This window comes from Chiloscyllium plagiosum, chromosome 7 (assembly GCF_004010195.1).
Source record: "Chiloscyllium plagiosum isolate BGI_BamShark_2017 chromosome 7, ASM401019v2, whole genome shotgun sequence".
Lineage (NCBI taxonomy): Eukaryota > Metazoa > Chordata > Chondrichthyes > Orectolobiformes > Hemiscylliidae > Chiloscyllium > Chiloscyllium plagiosum.
Window position 1 is genome coordinate 75,370,800 of NC_057716.1, and position 23,130 is coordinate 75,393,929.

General features: G+C 39.3%; 1 protein-coding gene and 1 long non-coding RNA gene across 2 annotated transcripts in view; both read left to right on the plus strand.

The window, feature by feature from the left end:
* thsd7ba (thrombospondin, type I, domain containing 7Ba) overlaps positions 1-23,130 on the plus strand; it is a 901,507-nt gene that overhangs the window by 811,377 nt on the left and 67,000 nt on the right. The window contains exons 24-25 of the mRNA XM_043694069.1: positions 7,974-8,142; positions 21,431-21,604. Of these exons, the coding sequence (XP_043550004.1) occupies positions 7,974-8,142; positions 21,431-21,604 (343 nt within the window). The remainder of the gene's footprint in view (positions 1-7,973; positions 8,143-21,430; positions 21,605-23,130) is intronic.
* On the plus strand, positions 14,535-15,777 carry LOC122551714. Its single transcript, XR_006312169.1, has 2 exons — positions 14,535-14,619; positions 15,074-15,777. It is a non-coding gene; the product is annotated as an uncharacterized LOC122551714 (long non-coding RNA).

Genomic DNA, 23,130 nt, shown 5'->3' on the forward strand with positions numbered 1-23,130 from the left:
GTATATTCCTAAGTTTGGCTCCATTGTCTTTCCAAGCTGACTAACTAGCAGGTGAGCCTCTTATTTCCAAATATATGAAATGATCATACAATTGTGAATTAAACTAGACATCTGAATTTCTTGAAAATGACTGAGTTGCCTTATTTTAATGTACATAGATAAAAATGATAATTTCAGTGCCAATGGTTACATTTATTCCAAATGAATCATGTGGATTGTGTCAATCTGTGCTCAGGTGATCATGGCAGATATTTAGGTCAGTAGTTTTCTTCTTTCAAAAAACATTTTAGCTCATGAAATATTTCAGATATAACAAGCAGATGGTGGAAGTTAAAAGTTGATAGTCCATATGTGACACAACACAACAGCCTTGAGCCAAGATCTCTGGAGTGGAATATCAACATACAAACCTGTGACCAAGTAGCAGGAGTGCTCCCAGCTGAACCACAACAGCATGTTTATTGCTAAATGGAGATAGTAAGGACTGTAGATGCTGGACATCAGTGTCGATAAAATGTGGAGCTGGAAAGGCATAGCAGGTCAGGCAGCACTGGAAGAGCAGGAAAGTCAATGGTTCAGATTGGGAACCTCCACCAGGATCTGATGAAGGGTCTCAACCCGAAACCTTGCCTTTCTTGCTCCTCTGAGGCTGCCAGACATGCTGTGCCTTTACATTTTATTGACTGTTTATAGCTAAAGTTTATGGCAGCTTACCCTCATGCTATTCTTAGAAAATAAATTGGAACCACAGAGGAAGCTTGATTGTCCGAACACCTCGGGTAGGGAGTATGTTGTAGAGATAATTGAATGTTCAGATAATTGAGTGCAGGATAGCACAGTTTAGCCAAGCATTGGGATCTTGTGATCTTGTCTAGATAATCAGAATTCTGGATAACTGAATGCTGAATAATCGAGGTTCCTCTGTATTTCTATTCAGGACAGACAATAAATAATTTGTGAAATGAACAGCAAATCATCAGGAGAATCAACAGGTTTGGCATGTTAGATTCATATACTTTCTGATCGAGTCTTCATAGCAGAATTTACCATTTGTTTTTGCAACTAAAATTTTAAGCATTTCATTTGATAGTTATTACTTGTATTTTCTTAAAACATTGCTATTACCAAATTAAGTGGCTTTCAGCACTGTGGTAATATTATTGAGTTTTTTTGACAAGTCATTCAAATTGGTGCTTTCAAAAGAAAGTGTCCTGCATTCTTCCTAGACCATATCAGGGCAAAGATAAAATGGCTCAGTCGTTTGAGAATTTCTTTTGTTATGCATTTCCAGTGGCTTTATCAGATATACATCTTTCTGCATTGTCATGAACTTTAAATTAGGTTTTCTTCTAAGTCCTCATCTTGCTTTGTAAAGAGGAGCTATTGATTTCCATTGCACTCTTGTGCTATTGCATTAAATTACTTGAATAATAATATAATGTAAGCTTTCCATTATTTGGAAATTCTTATAGACTAGAATGTTTTTGACAAGACCCAATCATTCCCTCAACATCATTAATTTTATTTTGGGAGCAGAAACATGAAAAATGCAGTATTTAGATGAGTAAGACAATTGTTTTTATTACTTTATAATGTTTTACCACTGTTTTATGTTTCAGTTAACTATTTATAATCTGTCATTTTTTTTAAGTTTGCAAGGTATTCTGATGTCATTCTATTATCCAAAAAATTCTGTAAACTAAAAATTGACTTAGGCAACAGTGAGGACTACAGATGCTGGAAACCAGAGTTTAGATCAGAGTGGTGCTGGAAAAGCATAACAGGTCAGGCAGCATCCGAGGAGCAGAAAAATCAATGTTTCAGGCAAAAGCCCTTGCCCGAAATGTCGATTTTCCTGCTCCTCGAATGCTGCCTGACCTGCTGTGCTTTTCCAGCACCACTCTGATCTAAACTAAAAATTGACTTAGTCCAAGGTATTCCAGACTGGAGAGGTTTTAGTGTATAATAGGTTTGTAGTGAAGACAAAAACATTTCAAGTTTACAATGTTCAGTGCAGGCTCCACTTCTCTGGGCATGACACAAACTTTATGTTACGGTTATCTGATGTGGACAATAACTTGATTAGATATTCCAATTGAAAGCACAAAATGAAGTTCAATTTAAAAGTGATATAGGTTTTTGAAATAACTCCACAGAGGCTGGAATCCCATCACCAAGTCATTGTCAACTTACATGTGGAAAGTCCTTAACTCAGATTCAGTCTCCTCAGAGCCAGCTCTCAGAGTGTCTGAATGTCTGACACTCCTCTTTTTAATCTGTCAACCAGGACTCCCTGATTGGACCAGATTTACAACCCCACTCAGGGAACTCATATTCTGTGAGGTCCACCGGCTGACTCAGTAGAATCATTGCAGATTTGATATGTACAACAGTGTTGATGTTGAAAAAGAGAGCAGTCTGTAGCTCTTTTCTGATTTACTTTATATCTAATTTCATCAGCATTACTCTACTTTAAGAATCATAGGAAATAAATGTGCTTTTCAGCTTTACGTTTTCTCTTCATCATATCATTTATTCAAAAATGACAGGATCCTAAAAGACATTGAAAACTTGGGAAAATATGTACTTTTTCCAATAAACTTTGAGAACCTATAGGCTGTCTCCATTGTAGCATTCCTTAGAGTCATAGAGTCATAGAGATGTACAGCATGGAAACAGACCCTTTGGTCCAACCTGTCCACACCGACCAGATATCCCAACCCAATCTAGTGCCACCTGCCAGCACCCGGCCCAGATCCCTCCAAACCCTTGCTATTCATATACCCATCCAAATACCTCTTAAATGCTGCAATTGTACCAGCCTCCACCACATCCTCTGGCAGCTCATTCCATACACGTATCACCCTCTGCGTGAAAAAGTTGCCCCTTAGGTCTCTTTTATATCTTTCCCCTCTCACCCTAAACCTATGCCTGTCTTTGAGTGTTCCAGGAATTGAACATGTGATTAAGTCGCTTCAGTCTAGTCCCAAGGGAATGCAATATTGTCAGAAAATATTTTGAATGAGCTATTAAGCAGAACTATGTTCCATTTATCATTTACAATGGATATAAAGCTACCATTGCCTTAGGTTGCAGAGGATAGGATGTTCTCATATCCTAATTAGCATTCTTCTCTCAGCCAAAAGCCTGTTAACTGGTCAGTTATCAAATTAACAATTTTGTTTGAGCTTGTGTATGAATTAATTGCCATGTAATAACGATTGCTACTTATCAAAATATTCAATTAGATGTTACATGCTTTGAAACATCTGAGGAATTCTAAGATACTTTACAATTTATAATAAACTCTTCTTTTGTATAAGGAGTTGCTAAGAATTTTGTATCATTGAACAAATTTAAATATATTTATACAAAAGCTCATTATCTATGAGTCTCAAAGGGTTAACACTGAAGAGTTCTACTCTGATGATGTCATGTGAACTCATGACAGCTTAGGTTCACAATTGAGGAATACCGAACATCTGGTCTTCCTCAAATGTTCTGTAAAAATGTCTATCATATCAATGTAACCTGTTCAGCATGCAATAACATATACAAAAAAAACCCCAAAGAACTGCAGATGCTAGAAATTAGAAATAAAAACAGAAATTTTTGGAGAAGCTCAGTGGAGAGAAAGCAGAGTTTTTTTTTCTGATGAAGGGCTTTTGCCCAAAACGTCGATTTTCCAGCTCCTCAGATGCTGCCTGACCTGCTGTGCTTTTCCAGCACCACCCTAATCCAGAATTTTTTTAGTCATTCAAGGAATGTGAGCATAACTAGCTAGGCCTGCATTTATTGCCTGTTCCAAATTGCACAAATTGCATTTAAGAGTCAACCAGGTTGCTGTATGTCTGGTGTCGCATACAGACCAGGTAAGGACAGCAGATTTCCTTTCCTTCAGGACATTGTTGAACCAGATTGGATTTACCTGATGGTTTTACCTAATGGGTTTAATTGTCATTCTCAGACATTTATCTCCAGATGAGGAAACAGTGGAGGAGTAACTGATAGGTAGAGATGGATTCCAGTGAGAGAGAACAGTTGAGCAGACAAAAGAATAGGCATAGGTCAGCCAAGGAGAATCAATAGCTGCGAATAGAGACCATTAGTGGTTGACAATGGGTTGATTGTGATAACAGCCTATGTGATGACAAGGCCTGGTGTGTCAGGGTTGGGATAAGGAAATGGGAGAATGTGCTCGGGGCCTAAAACTAATGGATTTGATATTGAGTCCTGAAGGCTGCAGGGTCCCGAAACAGAAAATGAGACACTGTTCTTCCAGTTTGCACAGAGTTTTGCTGGAGTAATGTAGCAAGCCCGAGGCAGAGATGTTGACCAGGGAATAAGGTAGTGTATTGAAGTGACAGGCAACAAATAGCTCAGGGTCATTTTTGTGGGCCGGCTGTAGGTATTCTGCAAAGTAACTGCCCAGTCTACATCTCGTTTCCCCAGTGTAGAGCGGACTATATTGTAAACAGCAAATACAATAGACTAGATTGAGTGAAGTGCAGGTAAATCACTGCTTCACCAAGCAGGTGTGTCTGGGGCCTTGGATAGTGAGGAGGGAGGAAATAAACAGGTTTTGCACCTTCTGTGATTACATGGCTGTGGGGATTGGGGGCAAGAGCATGTGTGTGTTGGGAGTGAAGGAATGGATCAATATACCCTGGAGGGAACATCCCTGTGGAATGCTGACAAGGGAGGGAGGGGAATATGAGTCTGGTGATGGCATCTCGCTGGAGGTGGTGGTAATGGTGGCTAATGACCATTTGGATGTGGATGGATGCTGGTGGCATGGTAAGTGAGGACTGGTGAACCCTATTGCTGTTCTAGGAGAGCAGAGAACGGTGAGGGCCAAAGTGCAGGAGATGGGTTAGACATGGCTGAGGGCCCTATCAACCACAGTGATGGGGAATTCTTGGTTGAAGAAAAAGATGGACATTCAGAGGCCTCCTTTTTGAAGTTGGCATCTTTGGAACAGATTTGACGGGGACAGAGAATGGAATAGAGTCTTTACAGTAAGCAGGATGTGAGGATGTATCTGGTACTATGGGAGTCGGAAGATTTGTAGCAAATATTAGTGGCCAGCCGGGTACCAGATTGTCATAGTGCTCACAGAATAAGTCTTGTCTCTTCCTTGATGGAGCTGTTAATCTTAAAATTGCCTGGATTGTGAAAATTGCAAACAAATAAAACTACTTTTCATTTAGTGCTCAACAGTACAAGTTTTGGTTCAAATTACTGACAACATCTTCACTCTAAGATTAGTTGTTTTTGTACATTTTGGTATGTGATGAATGAGTCAGACTTCCTGAATTAAAGTTTTGATGTTTATAAGCAAGTAAGTAAAAAAAATGGAAGGTGAAGAAGCAAACATAAAAGCTTAGACATGGAGAAACAGACAGGAAATAAATTTCAGAAATTAGATGTGTAGTAAGATGGCAATGTACAGCTCTGATTTAGAAGCACTGAGATAATGCAGGGCTGAATGTTGTGCTTTCCTGAAAATTTATTGTTGGTGCTGTTTGCGCTATATTAATCAAGATTTTTCTATTCCAATTTCTCTATCTGTAAATCAAATGTTATATCATTGCAAACATAATAAGTACTTTTGCATTTCAGAGAAGATACTGTTTTACAGATAATGTATTATATAACAATATTTGCATGGAAAATAGATGGGGTTAGGTGTCATAAAATTTTGCTTTCAAGTTGGTTCCTTAATTTAATGTATCTTAAAACAGATAGTAAATACTTTATCTCTCTGTGAACTGAATGTTACAGTGTTGCAAAAATAATTTGGCAAAGATTTCAACATACACTTACACCAATGTATATTTATTTACTGCTTTTGCATTGTAGTGTTCACTGAAGAGAATAAAGGAGCATTTTATGTATTTCAATTCAAATTTAATGCTCTCGCTAATAAATACATAGAATGTGTTATCTGAGTACAGACTGCCATTTTAGATACATTATTAATGTGTCATTGAGTTAAAGAATAATTATGTTTTCAACCAATCTATATGTTTTGTATAATATATTAAGAGAAGATTTTGGTGATTTAAAAATAAGAATGTCAGTAAGATAGTGTAAAGATTGTATAAAGGTTGTCCATATATTTGAATATGCCATTGGGATGTTCTCTGCTTTGTTTTTGCCTTCAGTTGTTCATTTTGGAATAAAGAATTAAGATCTCTCTCATGTATATTGATTCCTCCTCACCACTCTCCTTGTTTCATTATCAGATTGCTGTTGAACACAATTGATTAGCAAGTAATTACTAGGAGACATAAGAATTCAGTCTGCTTGAGAATTTAACTAGGGATGAAAAATGTGTTGCTGGAAAAGCGCAGCAGGTCAGGCAGCATCCAAGGAGCAAGGCATATGCCCGAAACGTCGATTCTCCTGCTCCTTGGATGCTGCCTGACCTGCTGCGCTTTTCCAGCAACACATCTTTCAGCTCTGATCTCCAGCATCTGCAGTCCTCACTTTCTCCTACTTGAATTTAACTAGGGAACCAAGATTTGTTCATTTAACTGCTTTTCCACTATCATGTTGAAAGAAACGCTAAATGTAGGATGAGGATTTTCATTCTGAAGAGAGAAAAATGCAATTATTTACATTTTAATTTGCAAATCTCTCAAAGTTCTGAACAAGTGAAAAGATTTTTTTAAAATTCATTGATGAGATATGTGTTACTGGCTAAGCTAGCATTTATTGCCCATCCCTAATTGCTCAGAGGACAGTTAAGAGGAAACTATTTTGCTGTGGATCTGGAGTCACATGTAGGTCAGATCAGATAAGGAGTATAGATTTCCTTCCTTAATAAGACATTAATCACCCAGATTTTGGTTTTATTCCGATAATTAACAACACCTTCATGGTCATCATTCGACTCTGAGTTCCAGATGTTTATTAAAGTCAAATTCCACCAACAGCTATGGCAGGATTGATACATGGATCACAGAACATCACTTGGGTCCCTGGATTAATAGTCTGATGATAATATTACTTGGCCACACCAATTAGTGATTGGCTCCTGTCTTTTTAACCTTCCCTGTTGCTTGCATGGCTATTGGACTTCAATTAAGATTAGTTCACCAGATCAAAAACTAAGAAAACGTCAAATCCAATGTTTTCTTGCTTGAAAGAGAGTTTCTTTTTTAGCTTTAAACCTGAGAAAAATACAAAATCACACCATCAAAATCAGGCACACAAACACAAGTAATAATTCTTATAAATTAGGAGTAGGGGAGTCCATACTGATGGGATCATAAAAGAGGTTGCAGGTTCCTGATTTTTAGAATCATTAAATTGCAAGAGTGAATACTGTGTCCGAATGTTTCAACCTATTTCCTAAGGAGCAGTGAAACTTCAAGATAATCTTGATTTCTTGCTGAATTGTTGTTTCCTAGGTTGCTTTTTCATGAGCATTGCCTTCTGAGGTTGAGAGATTTCAGCAGAAAAGAATGTTCGATCAATTTTGCTTTCCCTTTCCTTAGTTGCTCAAATGCTGCTGTTGCTGTACAATTCCTCTGAGGATTCTAGTGTCTGTGTCATTGTTTCGCTGCAAACAACCTATCATTACTCAATATCTGAATTTGTCATGCAAGTGTGAATAAAGCAAAAGATGCAAATTCCTTGCTGCTGCATTGAATTTCAATGGTTCTTGAGAACAATGGCAATTCCAATGCAATTAGTGTCATTTTTTTGACCTGGGTGCTTGGGATGGTCAACCAATCACAGCAGTCATTCTAGGTCAGTAGCATCCTTTAAAAAAAGTACTTTTAATCCAGGAAATTCTCAGTTAGTAAAGTCAAATGATTGAAGTTGAATATCGATAGTCCATTTTCACTACAACCCATAACAGAAGTCAAATAATGTTGCCTGAATTTGATTTGGATCTCAGTTCTCATAGACATTTTATTAATGCTTCAAAGACTATAATCAATAATTACTTTATTTTGCAGGGAGCACAGTGTGGTGATGGTTTTAAAGTGCGTAATCTCTCTTGTATTGTTCATGATGGAAGACTCCCAGGTTCAGCAAAGGTGGTGGAGAACGAATTGTGTGGCAACAGACCAGTTGGAATATCTGATGTGTGGGGATTAAAGATTCCTTGTTCAGTGCCTTGTCCAGGTAAAATGTCATATGGTTACCTCACATAAATATGACTTGTTAATACTTTGGAATATTTCTGATAATCATATTGGCAATGTATTGAAGCATAAAAATCATTACAAGTTAAATTAAGAGCTCTTTGAGATATTGTTACAATGCTTTTATTTCCAGTTATGACAAATTTGGTGGTTTTGTAAAAGGGAAGATCAATAATGCTTCATGATATCAATATTAATGCTTGCAATTTATTACCTAATTGATTCTAATTCACATCGGTGTTATCATATAATTATTCACTGGCAAGCTGCTGTGATCGCTGATATTTCTCTTTAGTATTATGCACTTTTTCAAGTGTTACTTAGCAGAAAAAAACAACATACACTTATACCTTTAAAGTATATCAACATTCTACGATGCATTCAAACTACAAGCATGAGAGATGCCAAATGAATACTGATGTCACTGACATAGTGTTAATAATCTGTAATTCTGCATATTAGGAAAGCCAACATTTTTTCATCCATTCATAGGTTGTGGGAATGGCTGCTAGGCTGGCACTTTTTACCCCATCCCTAATTGCCCTGGAGAAGGTGATAGCTGCACCTCTTGAACTACTACAGTCCTTGGTATGTCAGAACCTGTAGAATGCTGTAACTGACATGGTCCCAAGTCAGGTTAGGCTGTGTGTTGGAGGGGAAATTGCAGATGGCATTCCCATGTATCTGCATCCTTTGTCCTTCTGGATGGTAGAGGTTATGGCTTTGATGAAAGGAGTGTTGGTAAGTTACTGGAGTGTATCTTGCAGATAATACACACTGTTGCTACTGTGCATCAGTGGTGATGGAATTAAATGTGGAAAGGGGTGAATGGAATACCAACCAAGTGGGCTGCTTTGTCCTGGGTAGTTTCAAGCTTCTTGAGTCTTGTTGGAGCTGCACTTGCCAGTCAAGTACAGAGTATTCGAAATCACTCCTAACTTGTGACGTGCAAATGGTGGACAGGATTTGGGGAGTCAGGAGTTGAGTTACTGGCTACAAAATTCTGAGCACCCCATCTGCTGTTGTAGCCATTGTAGTTATATGTAATTATATGTCTGACCTAGTTCAGCTTCTGTCAGTATAACTCCAAGCTGCTGAAAGTCAAGGATTTAGTCATAGTAATGCAAGTGAATGTTAAAGAACAAAGGCTACACTCTCTCTTGTTTGAGATGGTCATTTCCTGGCATCTCTGTGACATGCATGATAGTAGCTATTCATGTTGCCATGCCTGAATATTGTCCAGGTCTTGCTGCATATAGACACTGGCTGCTTCGATATCTGAGGACTTGCAAATGATGCTGGACATTGTATAATCAGTAGTGAACATCTTCACTTCTGACCTTATGATGGAGTGAAGATCATTGATGCCAATAAATAGATAGTTGGGTCTAGGACAATGTTAGTGAAATCACCTGGAAAGTTTTTAATATAGTTAAAATATAAGATTATGAACATTAAAACAAGAAGAAATGACAATGAATGCCAAAAATCTGATATAAACATTGTAGATATTGGGAAGACTGATCAGGCCAGTCAACATCCATGAAGGGAGAGAGTTAATGCTTTCAAGCAATTCCCTTTAATCAAAATTTATTAAAACTTGACAACTAATGATTTGAGGCAGTGCTCATTTTGCTGATTTGCTTTTTGGAAATGTACAGTTATAGCTGATATTTTCACCAATACACCCCTGTACCATGTCCTCTCTCAAGCCTATTTGTTCCAAAGAAAACAACCCAAGCTTATCCATCCTCTCTTCAGAGCTCAAATACACCATATCCCAACCAATATCTTGGGGCACCTCCTTTGTAACCACGGAAGTGAAATTACATCATTCCTATCGTATGGTGACCAGAACTGCATATCGTATTCTAGCTGTGGCCTTACCAAAGTTCTGTACAGCTCCGAAATGGCCTCCCTGCTCTTATAATCTTTGTCACGACTGATATAGGCAAGTGTGCCATATACCTTCTTAATTATTGTTCTGTCTTGTCACCTTCGGGGATCTATGGACAGGCACCACCAGATCCCTCTGTTCCTCTGAATGACCTAGTGTCTTGCCATTCATTGAGTATTCCCTTGTCTTTTCCTTTTTCTAAAGTGCATCACCTCACATTTATCTGGGTTAACTTCCATCTGCCACTGATCTGCCCAACTGATCAATTAGTTTATATCTTTCTGTAACCTAACATCTTCCTCCTCACTATCAACTACCCACCAAACTTTCTGTCATCTGCAAATTCACTTATCATCCCTCCCACATTTTTATTTACATCATTTATGAATATCATAAACAATAAGGAATACAGCACTGATCCCTATGTTACAACTGCACTGGCCTCCAATCACACTTACAACCTTCGGCACTACCCATTGTATCCCATTACTAAGCTAATTTTTGATCCACCTTGCCAAGTTATCCTGGATCCCATGAGCTTTTACCTTCTTTAACAGTTTGCCATGATGGAATGTTGTCAAAGGTCTTTCTGGAATCCATATAATTAGCACCAACTGCATTATCTTCATCCAAGCACTTGGTCACCTCCTCAAAAAATTCCATCAGATTTGTTAGACATGACTTCTTTCTGACAAGGCCATGCTGACTATACCTAACCAAATCTTACCTCTCTAAATGGAAATTCATTTTCTCCTTCATTATTTTCTCCAACAGTTTCCCTATTGGTCATGATTTGGAGGAGCCGATGTTGGACTGGGATGGACAAAGTTAAAAATCAACAACACCAGGTTATAGTCCAACAGATTTATTAGTAAGTACAAGCTTTCGAAGCGCTGCTTCTTGATGAAGCACCTGATGAAGGAGCAGCACTCTGAAAGTTAGTGCCTCCACATAAACCTGTTGGACTATAACCTGGTGTTTTGTGTTTTTTAACTTGCCGTATTGGTGTTAAATTCACTGGTCTATAGTTCCCTGGTCTATCTCCACTACATCTTGTGTAAACCACATTAGCTGTCCTGCAGTCCTCTGGCACCTCCCTGTGGCCAGAGATAATTTGAAAATTTGGTCAGGGCCCTTACAATTTCCTCCAACATCTCCCATAACAGCCTAGCATACAATTCATTTGGACCTACGATTTGTCCATTTTTAAATCTATCAAAACCCTCTATACCTCTTTGCTTCTTGTATCAATCTGCTAAAGAACTTCACAGTCCATCTCCGCAAATTCTGTACTTGCATCCCTCTCCGCCTGAGTAAAGACAGATGTGAAGTATTCATTTAACACTGTACTAATATCCTCTGGCTTCATGCACAGTTTGTCCAATTGATCCCTATAAAGCCCCACTCTTTCCCTGGTTATTCTCTTCCCCTTGATATACTTCTAGAACATTCTTCCTAATCATGTCCATCAACATTTTCTTATTATCCCTTTTGTTTTTGTTTAACTGTTTTCTTGAGCTCTCCCTAACACTTCCAAAGCTCCTCTCGGGCCTGCATTGTTTTGCTCCCATTGTACCAATTATATGTTCAAGCATTGGGTAAAGATTTGTAGCTCGGGTGCTGGTTGCAGTTGGAGTGGACATGTCTACCGAGTTGGGAAGTTGGCCTGCAGACGTTCATTCCCCAGCACAGCACTGCTCTTCATAGCACCATCAACATGTTGACATAAAAAGTTTTCCTGTACACATTTCAAGTAATCTCCTCTCTCTAAATCCTTTAATTATAATTATTCCAATTAACATTAGGCTAGTTGAAATTCCCTAATATAATTATCCTCGTATTAGTTATTCACAGCATAGTGAATTGACTACATATCTGTTCCTCAATTGCCTGCTGGGGATCTATAATACATTCCTAACAGTGTGACTGTCCCCTTCTTATTCTTAATTTCTACACACAAAGACTCATTTGATGACCCTTCCAAGATATCATTCCTCCTTACTGGAGTAAGTGACTCCCTATCTAATAATGCAACACCACTTCCTGTCCTGCCTGAAAATCTTATACATTGGAATGTTAAATTGCCAGAGTTGTCCCACTGTCAACCATATCTCTGTGATGCAACAACATTGTAGTTCCATATGTCAATCCAAGCTCTTAACTCATCTGACTTACCTCTAATACTGCTGTCATTAAGCCTCATATTTAGACATCAAATGGCTGAATTTGCCCTGCCTTGGATGCATTTCTAATTTATGCTGTGTTGCTATTGAAATTAGGATTTTTTTCACCCAGACAGTGGTGGGAATCTGAAGCTCACTGCCTGTAAGGGTCGTAGATGTGAAACAATCATAACAGATATGCACTTGCTATACAGGATTATGGACAAAATGCTACAAAATAGGGGAGAATAGATGTTTATTTTTAATGGTGCAGTTTCGGTGGGGTGATTGCTCTTTTTCTGTGGTGTAAGCCTTGGGACTCTATATTTGTATGAACTTTCTAATGAATCATCAGTATGTTTTAAGGGTAAGTGACAGTTAATGATAACTAACATTTGAAGCACTGATAAACATTTGTCAAATGTACAGAACTATTTGCTGAAGACGGAAAGTCCCGTTTTAGCAGCTGTGCCACCAACTGTAAACAGAATTTTTAGAAAAATACTTAGGTCATTATGAACTCCTTCATGTCAGGTTCAAAAGGTTAACTGTGACAGTTTGTGACTTGGAAAGTACCACTTAATCATGGTCCTTGTCAGTGAAAAACACTTACACTTTCACACTTGCAAGCTACAATTTCTATGATTCACAGTAGAATATTCTTTTTCCCAGAATTTATTCTGTTTCAGTTCATATTTCTTTACATAGGAGTTGAAACAAATACCTGTTTGATCAAAATCTTAGATGTTGCTCTTGCAGTTTTACTTGATTTATTCTGTTGAGGTTTTCTTCCTAATGTTAGATCATAGCTTTAATATATATGGATTGATTTTCTAGTTGGAGGTGATATTTATCCCCACTCCCGGGTGATAATCTAGTGTAGTAGACTACTTGCACGTTTTATAGTCTGCCTGAATTTCATACATTGATTTGCTGGAATGTAAATTGGGGTGGCATGGTTACTCTGTGGTTAGCACTGCTGCCTTTCAGCATCAGGGACCTGAGCTCAATTTCACCCTTGTGTGACTGTGAGGAGTTTACATATTCTCCTAGTGTCTGCATGGGTTTTTTTCAGATGCTCTGGTTAGGTGGTTTGGTCATGATAAATTGCCCATAGTGTCCTGGGATATGCAGGCGAGGTTGATTAGCTGTGGGAAATGCTGGAGTAAGTATGGGGTGGGTGAGTTGGTTGGGGTGGATCTCAGTGGAAAGCTTTTCGGAGAGTCAATGTGGGACTGGATATTTCCACATTGTAGGGAATCTATGATTCCTGAATGATATTGCTCAAAAAGAAAATTACCTTGAACCTGAACACAGGCATCCAGACAAATCAAAAGACAGACTCCATTGTCCCCGATGTCCCATTTATGAAAATCCAGCAAGATCCAAGCTAAGAAGAGACTAATCAAGCAAAATTCAGAATTCTAAATTAACATTTGCTTTTAACTAAAAAAAGCCTTTTCTCCTACATATAAGCATTTAACTGCAGTGACTAATTGGAAACCAGTAGCTACAAAATAGATTTCAGCAAGGTAATAACCTGTTCCTGCAGGTTGGCTAAAGCTGCTGCTTTGTTATCTGAATATATAATGATGTCAGGTGCAGTGTAGTTCTCCTGCGGGTTTAAAGCTTAAAGGTCAGTTTTGCTTGCTTGGCTCTTTGCCTGAACAAACAGAACCACAGAGCACCAGAAGCATGCTGTGTCCAAAATGTGCATTAACCATATATTTTCTGGTTGTTGGACTCATAAATACGGACTTGGTGTGCACAGATGATTGTGGCAGCCATTTATTGCACTTTCAATGTGGTTAACTCTTAACTGGCTTCAAAACGGTCTTGCAAGTCACTCAGTTCAAAGGGGCTGGAGGAATGGACATCAAATGCTGATCTAGCCAACAACAGTCATATCCCATGAGAGAAGAAATAAAACACTAATTTGATGTCACTGGTGCCCATTTGGAGCTCAGCGCTTCAGTCATCACCTTCTCTTAACTTCACCCATTCAAACATGCGGCAGTAAAGAACATCTACCCCATTCATCAACCACTTACAGGGTCATCAACCATTCATAGGTCTTTGGCTGGTAGATCTCTAATATCTATTGCTTCAGGTGTTTGATGCTTTCCCACAGTTCATTCAACTTGTATAAATCTACATTAATTGATACGGCAGCTGCTACAGGAATTTTTATTGCCTTTAAGACTTCTGCACATGGTAGTAATTTACAAACATGTGTGGTCTATTAAGCATTCTGCATAGAATAAATTATGAGTGGGGTGGATGAGCAGAGGTTACTCAGAGCAGGACAAGTGACTTGAAGACAAAGGAGGAGCAGAAGCTGAGCTTTTGGCTGTCAGTGTGAAATCATTTGTGTGTCCCTATCTTCACTCTCTTCTTGGTAATCCTCTATGGCCTGGCCTGGTTTGATGATGCTTCATGGGAATCTGAAAACTAAATTATATAAGATTAAAATTATGTTAAGACGATAGAAAAGTCAGGTGTTTGCTTATACCTTGTGCAGCTTGTAACTCAGAAGAATGTTTTTAAAATAATTTTATTATTACATTAGATGTGATTTTCACTGGCAAGCCTTGCATTTTTAAATTTAGATTTGTTTTATTGTCATGCGTATTCAAATACAGTGAAAAGTTTATATTGTCAGCGCACAAGGCATCATTTAGGTACAAGTACTGAGCTACAGAATCTTAAGAACATGGTAGAAAGAAAGAACAAAGTTAAAAGTTAAACATTGCAGTAATTATTAGTATTAAATAGAAAAATAAAGAAATAAAGCTAATGTCAAATATTATTTTGGAAAGTACTTAGCCATGTATGGACTGCACTTCCTACAGGGGCTCCGATCCTCCTCTTTGCTGTGCTTTCCTTGCACAGTCCATACCAGGAATCCCCTCACGGGGCCTACCATTCTGCAGCTGAAGAAACCACTGCTCCTGTTGACTCCCCCAGAGTATCGATTTCGGCCTCCCGCACTGCCATGGCTGACTGACACCAATCACAGATGTTGCCTTCTCTGCCAACTGCAGAGGCCATCCTGCCATTAAAAGCCAATGCCGCTGCCACCATCTCGAGTCCTGTGCTGGTGCCATCACTCAGCTCAGGACCCGCAATCACTGCTGTCGGGTGTTTCCTGAAGGCTCACTCCTTCTGTGCTGGGCTCACTGTCCTCAAACAACTGCCTTCTGCTGCTGCTGCCATACATGCTCAGGAAGCCAGGCTTGCTGTCACCCTGTCAAGTCCAGCAGAAGGCCTCATCGTCAGCCGTCACCGAAGCAACTATGAGGAATGACTGCAGATGACCCTGTGGCCTCCTGGAACCTCACCCGAAGCCTGAACTAGGTGTTGAGGCAGCACTAGACCGCCTCGACAGAAGCCACAAGGAACCTGAACTCATCTCCATCATTGTTGCTGGGACTGAGTTCATGCTGCTGAGCCTACTTGTCACTGGGACCAAACATTTCACCAAGAGATAAGTAAAATAGAATAAAAAAGAAAATAAAACGAGAGAAGAGAGAGAGAAAAAATAAACAAACAAAAAGAGAAACGAATGGTGCAGGCAAGCCCCAGGCTCAGAAGCCCTAATCTGCTGCCAGGTTTTGCTCCCCATCCCTAATTTTACTTGACATAATTGGCTCACAAGGTAGACAAGTCAGACGCTGGAAGAACACAGCAAGCCAGCAGATTCAGCAGGTGGAGAAAGTGAGGACTGCCGATGCTGGAGATTAGAGTTGAGAGTGTGATGCTGGAAAAGCACAGCAGAGAAGGCAGCATCAAAGAACAGGAGAATCGACGGTTCGAGCATAAGCCCTTCATCAGGAATGCCTCATTTCTGGTGAAGGGCTTATACCTGAAACATCGATTCCCTCCTGCTCCTCGGATGCTGCCTGATCTGCTGTGCTTTTCCAGCACCACATTCTCGACCCAGCATCGGGAGGTGGAGAAGTCAATGTTTCATATATAACCCTTCTCCAGAACTGAGTGGCTTGTGAGGCTATTTCAGTGAGTATTTAAGCATCAATCATGTTACTGTGGAGTCACATCTCGGCCAGAACAGGTGAGGATGACATATTCCCATGTATTTCCTTCCTTAAATGCCATTAGTGAACTCGATGGTTTAAGAGTCAACCACAGTATTGCAAATCTGGAATCTCAAGGCTATGGAATGATGGGCTTGTGGGATAAGAAAAAAGAGAATTAGGAATGAGGATGAGATCAGTGCTTCACCTGTGCCTATAACAATGGCCTCAGCTTTGGTATTCTAACAATGATTAGCATCATTTTGCTGATATACCTGACATGTTGAATATTTGGCAGTGTGAGAATCCTGTGAAGTTTGGTCAGGAGCTTTGTGCAAGTGCCTAGTGTGTAGGCTAGGTAAAGCATATGAACTTCAGGCAAGAATCCTGATTGATAGAGATTGTTAGTTAGTTAGTCGTAGGGTTGTGGTAAACTGAATATTGTACTGAATAATAATATATTACCAAGGCAAGTGGTGCAGTTAGCAGGCCATTGTATTTAAAATTTCATGCACTTGCCCTTGATGTGTGAGATCATTGAACACCATTCAAAACTGTATGCACATCCTTGGGTTTCTTCTTGACATGGAATTCCATACCAACGTGCTCCCTCAATCTTTTGATTAGAATTACTTCCTGTATAATTCACTATATTTCCCAAATGACCCCACATCCTTTCCATCCCCCTAAAGCAATGCACACTTTGCAAGCCAGCCTGAAGCAGAATGTTAAGTGGTGCAAGCAAGTTACTGCTGGGTGCAGTCAATGATCAGCACTGTGTATGCTAGCTGTATAATATTATTATAATGAGCAGGTAGCATGAAGTTAACATGTTGCATACATGTCAACTTACAGGTGCAGGTTCACAGCCCAGTACCTTGCACCTATTTCCCAATTTAGCCCCCAGTGAGTTCTGTTGAAGTTGCTTTGAAATCAGAGGCCTGCGTTTCTGCATGTTTTCTTCTGTGGCTGACCTTTTCCTGTTTTCCTGTGGTCTGGGTTTGATGTTTGTTTTATTTTTGATTCTGTTTTGGGTCTGCTTGACTTCCAGTTGGTTTGTTATCTGTCTGGCTTAGGTGTTTGAGGGTAACTTAAAATGTCTGGAAGCAGCAACGGTAGAAGCAACAATTTTCTTGTGATGCGCTTTTTCAATATATTATTCAGAAACATGGAGGACAGGAGGAGATTCAGCTCCTGAGCTATGGCAATAAGATGGTGAAGGTGGTAAGGTGAGCCTGGCAGCAGGCCATGTCATCACTCACCTAACAGCGAAAAGCTTATGGCTCCATTGCTGGAAGAAATTAATGCTCTTAACAGGGTTATCACAAGATTGTGTGTGGCACAGTGACTCAGTGGTTAGCACTGCTACCTCACAGTGCCAGGGACCTGGGTTTGATTCCAGCCTCAGGCGACTGTCTGTGTGGAGTTTGCACATTCTCCCCGTGTCTGCGTGGGCTTTGTCTGGGTGCTCCGGATTCCTTCCACAATCCAAAGATGTGCAGGTTAGGTCAATTGGCCATACTAAATTGCCCAGTGTTCAGGGATGTATAGCTTAGTGCATTAGCCAGGGGTAAATGTAGAAGTAGTAGGGGAATGAATCTGAATGGGTACCCTTTGAGGGTTGGTGTGGACTTGTTGGGCCGAAGGGCCTATTTCCACACTGTAGGGCTTCTTCTCCTAAAATAACCAATGATAAAAAGTCAGAGGTGTCCCATGTATAGGCAGTCATTTAATCTGGTTTCCATATTTTCTCCAGCTCTTCATAGAAGAACATCCAGTGTGACTCTCAGAAATAGGAGCAGGGGTAGGCTATATGGCCCCTTGAACCTACTCACCATTCAATAGGATCATGGTTGATCCAACACTGTCCTGCCAATTCCCCTTGATTTCCCCGACTGATCAAGAATCTATCTCTTTCAGCCTTAAATATATGCAAGGTTATTCTAATTTCTGATATGCTGGTGCACTGGAAGCATGTCATTTGTATTATTGGTGATGTTTCTTGGTTTCTTTGTGTTGGACATTATGGAGGTGCTGTGAGATAAGTTGCCATTAAGAGATATCCCTTCAAATGTCTGTAATTCTTCACAGTGGTTAAATAGCAATTACTGTTAAATATAAAAGTTAAGTGGAGAGGTAGACCATTCGGCTCATCTAACATGCTCTGCTATTTTGATAAGGTCATAGCTGATCTGATCATGCCCTCAACTCCACTTGCCCACCTATCCCACAATAACTATTGACTCCCTTGTTGGTCAAGACCTATCTAGCTCTGTCTTAGGAGCATTCGATAACCACCATCTCTGTTGCTCAGAGGGTCATGAAGTGGGCAAGTCTTATTTTGGGTGGAAATTTGACACTCATTTAGCCAAGGAACAAAAGAAAATATGTAATATGCTACGAGGAGAAAACTAATAAGCTTTTCAATGATGCACACTTGTCATTGTGTACTTCAAACCAGAGGTCTTGTGTGACCAGCACTTTTATTTCCATGTAATACTGTTTTTTTTTAACCTTTGGATTGTTGTAATTGGGAAGTCCTGCAGTTGTGAAGTAACCTGCGAATATGATGTAAATATTGGCTCTTTGGAGCAAGACATTACTCACCTGTTAAATTCTGATTGGACTGCTGACTGAGTGGGGTGAATTAAATATTCTGTTCTAGTGCTATACTCATCAAGCAACAAAAAAAAAATTAACAAGAGATAACCTTGACTGACAGTGGCAGCATGCCTGCCTGGAGCATAGCTGAGGTGCACCTGCAATATGTCAAATCTACCAGTCTTCCGGCGGGATTGAAGCCTTCCCATGTATTGCCCCTATTTAAATTCCAGAGAACTGCCTTGGAGACATTCTTTGAGGATAATGTGCGATTGGATGGATGATTGTCCTCTCCTGTGATTCCTGACTTGTCAAAAATCCAAATAGTTCCTCCTGTTGATTCCTCTATTTCCCCCTAAGTATTTAGAGGAAACCTTCATTTACACTGAAGGCTAGGGTACCTTGCAAATGATCCTTAGATGGCTCACTGAATTTTGGCTGCACAGTACTTCTGCAGTGCTGCAGCAGTACAGATAAATGCCAGACAACCTTTGGCTTGAACTCAACATTTCTTATTGCTTCCTGTTTGTAGCTTTCTAGTAATGATGTGCTGCCCATGGAGACGGCAAAGAGGAACTATTTCTTTCCAAGCTCCTGGGTAATTAAAAAAATGGAAAGTTTGAACATATTGCTCTAGTTTGCTGGAAACAGGTACCTACTTATGAATAAATGACACTTCCAACAAAGATAAATGAGCCACGTTGTAGCTGTATCACTTACCTTGTTTGATAGTGTAGCGACTCGCATACTCAGGACAGTATTTTTTGAAAAATCCTTTCACAGAATCACATTCAGACTTTATGTTTTGGGGTTTGCAAAGGCATGATAGTTGAGTACACATGATAGTTTACTCTGCCAATTATCAACAATCTAAGGAACATACTGTTTGTTTTGATCAGTAAATCTCTGACGCGTGGTTTATGTCTTGCATTGCTCCAGCACTGAAACTCTTAAACAACATTGCTCCACTTTAGAGATGATTCTGTGATTGGGCTTATATTTGCTGCTGTTATGGCCAGAGTCTGGATGAGGTTCCTCAAGTTATTAGGGGTTCCGTTGGGATACCCTAATGTGTCAAGCTCTGTGTAGATAAGAGCTGAACTGTCTATCCTTCTTTCTTCTTCAGCTGCTTTGGTTGTTTACAGCAAGATTATAAAGCACTTCTTCCTTGTGGACACCTACCTCCCAGATCAAATGAATTAAAAGAGTTTTAGTGTTGCATAGAGTCATACTGAACAGAAACAGGCCCTTTAGCCCACCATGTCTATGCCAACTAACAAACTCCAAACTACACTAATCCCATTTACCTGCACTTAGTCCATTGCCTAGTATGCCCTGACATTTTAAGTACTTATCCAAATGTGTTTTAAAATGTTGTGGGAGCCTCCATCATGTTCTCAGTTAGCATGTTCCATATATCTACTCTCTGGATGAAAAATAAATTCTCAGATCTCCTCTAAACTACTTGGTCCTCACTTTAAACTTATGCCCTTTGGTCTTAGGCACATCTGCCATGAGGACGGCATTCTCCAATCTACTCTGTCCATGCCTCTTGTAATTTTGTCAATCAGGTCCTTTCTCAGCCTCCTCTGCTCTCAGGAAAATAAACCCATTCTATCCAGTCTCTCATTATAACTGAGACTTTTCAACCCAGGCAACATACTGGGAAATTGTTTTAAAGAAATCAATTTAACCAGAGTTTCTTGTAATAACAAGCTAGTAACTTTATCAGTTCCTCAATGCAAGTAGAAATAATTATACGACAAATGCACACAGATGAGAAAAGTGAAATGGGTCCAAAACTGATAGAAGTTAGCTATACAAGTCAAACATAATGGGTAATTTCTGATAGTGGATCATCAGATAGCTAAACTGTGAATTTCAGGACTATTGGCATAGCTTTTGTTCATTTCCTTTTAACAGTGGCTGACAGGTGGCACTCAGAGTGAGAATCCTTGTTTTGTCCTGTTAAAGGAAAACTGACTAATTGACTCTAGTATACACTACTTTACCCATATTGTAGGGTATTTAGTGAGCTCTTTGTCTGTTACCTTTGCAGCATGCTAGTGCTTGAATCCAGGCTATTAACATGAGCTCCGCAGCTCACAAGCATACTGCCTTCCACTAGCACACACTTGTCCTTGTGTATTCCTAAAAGGAAAAGGTACAAAACATATGTCTAATTGAGACTATTGTCTTTTATCCCATTATGTTCACAGTCAGAAATAACTCCCAGGAGATAACTGTTTGTGGTACATTTCTTCCCTTTTCAATCCATCCTGTCAAAGTTCCTTGACATCCCATTAGGTGTGAAATTCTTGGATCTTGATCTCCAGTAAGCCACTGAAAGTACATCCACAGTCATTTTGAGGCTGTATGTCTTTTTTTTAAACTTGTTATTAAATGATCAATATGTCTATAAGTGATCTGAAGTTATGATCCATCATCATGACACTATATGCTGCAAGTTAATATTGCTACAAGTTTAGAAATGGCTCATTCAGTGCATGCACGATCATTATTTTGTTTAGATGTGAGCATTGTTGTCATGAAATATTTCAATTGTAATACCAGGTGACTGTCACCTAACTGAGTGGTCTACATGGAGTTCATGCCAGCTGATTTGCCTGGATGGAAAGAGATTTGAAACAATTGGTCGTCAAACCCGTTCCAGAGCTGTTATTGTTCAGGCGTTGGAAAACCAGGCTAACTGCCCTGCACAAATGTGGGAGGAGCGGCAATGCACAGGTGAGAACAAACCAAGAAGGTTGTTGCAAAATTTGCCTAAAAAATGTAATTGTCAAATTTATCGTCAATAATTTGTAAAATAATTAACAATCAATTCAGCTTATTTAACATTGTTTGGTCAATGTAATAAAACACAACTGGATTAAGAGGGTGTGAATCATGAAAGTCAAGATACATGAGCCCTGACAAATAGCTGTTTACACCATTCAAACTGCTTTAATTGACCAACTATAATTTGGAATTTGTTACAAAGATTATAAAAAAGCTTAATGCCTAATTTCTAGAATCTCTAACACTTTAGACATTAAGAATATATGAACTTAGCCTAAGATATTTACTTTTTTTTCCTTCCATCCCACAATCAATAAAATTTCAAAATTAGGTGAGGGATTTCTAGGAAGGAGTTGTTTATTTCTTACACTCACTCTATAATCATTTTGAGTCTTTTCTTGCTTGAGGCTACTGTGGGAAATCAGCCAATTTCTTGTCAAGGTTTCCTTGTTTTGCCAGATGGCAATTAATTTAATGAAAAATTGTTCTATCTTTTATGTTGCTTGTTTTATTTTCCTGTTTTTGACTACTTAATGTAACATTTTTAATTTAGAGCAATATTTGTGAGGTTCCACATTCAGCAGAGATTATGACAGTTATCTATATCAGAATTATGGGTGTGGTAAGAGCAGAACCAAAAAAGAAACATATTAGCTAGTGTAGCCATGCTATTTTTATGTATAGAATATGGTAAATCATTGATGATTAATATTTGTTCTGAAGCCATGCTTTATTTTGAAAAAATGACTTGATGAATTTATTACATGGATTTTAAAAAAAACTGAAGCCACTCTTGAAATCACTGTCGCAAAGATAGATGAACATTTGCACCACCTTACCTCCTACATTCCAAAAGCTGTGAAATGGAGTCAAACTTCTACAAATACCAGCCAAGAGATATTATCTCGAAAGAGGGTGAATGGGGCACTTCTCCTACTCTATTAGCAAAGTACTCTGATAATCATTTGGTTACTCAACTTAGTCAGGACAAACTATTAGAATTAACCACTTGGTCAAATGGAGTCCAGCTTTGAAAAGAATGTGCTTGGGCATAATCTAAACATGAAAGGCAAGCAATTGGAATCCATTAATCATGACCAGATAGGATTGATGGACAGTTGGAGAGGGTCATGGGACAGTGTAACCTTTGTGTGTTAAAACACTCATTCTCTCTGTAGACAAGTGCACAAGGAAATTAAAACCTGATGAAGCAAAATTCTGAGTAGGCTGTGAAAGCTTCGATTCTGGATCAATGATGCTGGAAGAGCACAGCAGTTCAGGCAGCATCCGAGGAGCTTTAGCAGTTTCAGGCAAAAGCCCTTCACCAGGAATAAAGGCAGAGAGCTTGAAGCGTGGAGAGATAAGCTAGGGAAGGGTGGGGGTGGGGAGACAGTAGCATAGAGTACAATGGGTGAGTGGGGGAGGAGATGAAGGTGATAGGTCAGGGAGGAGAGGGTGGAGTGGATAGGTGGAAA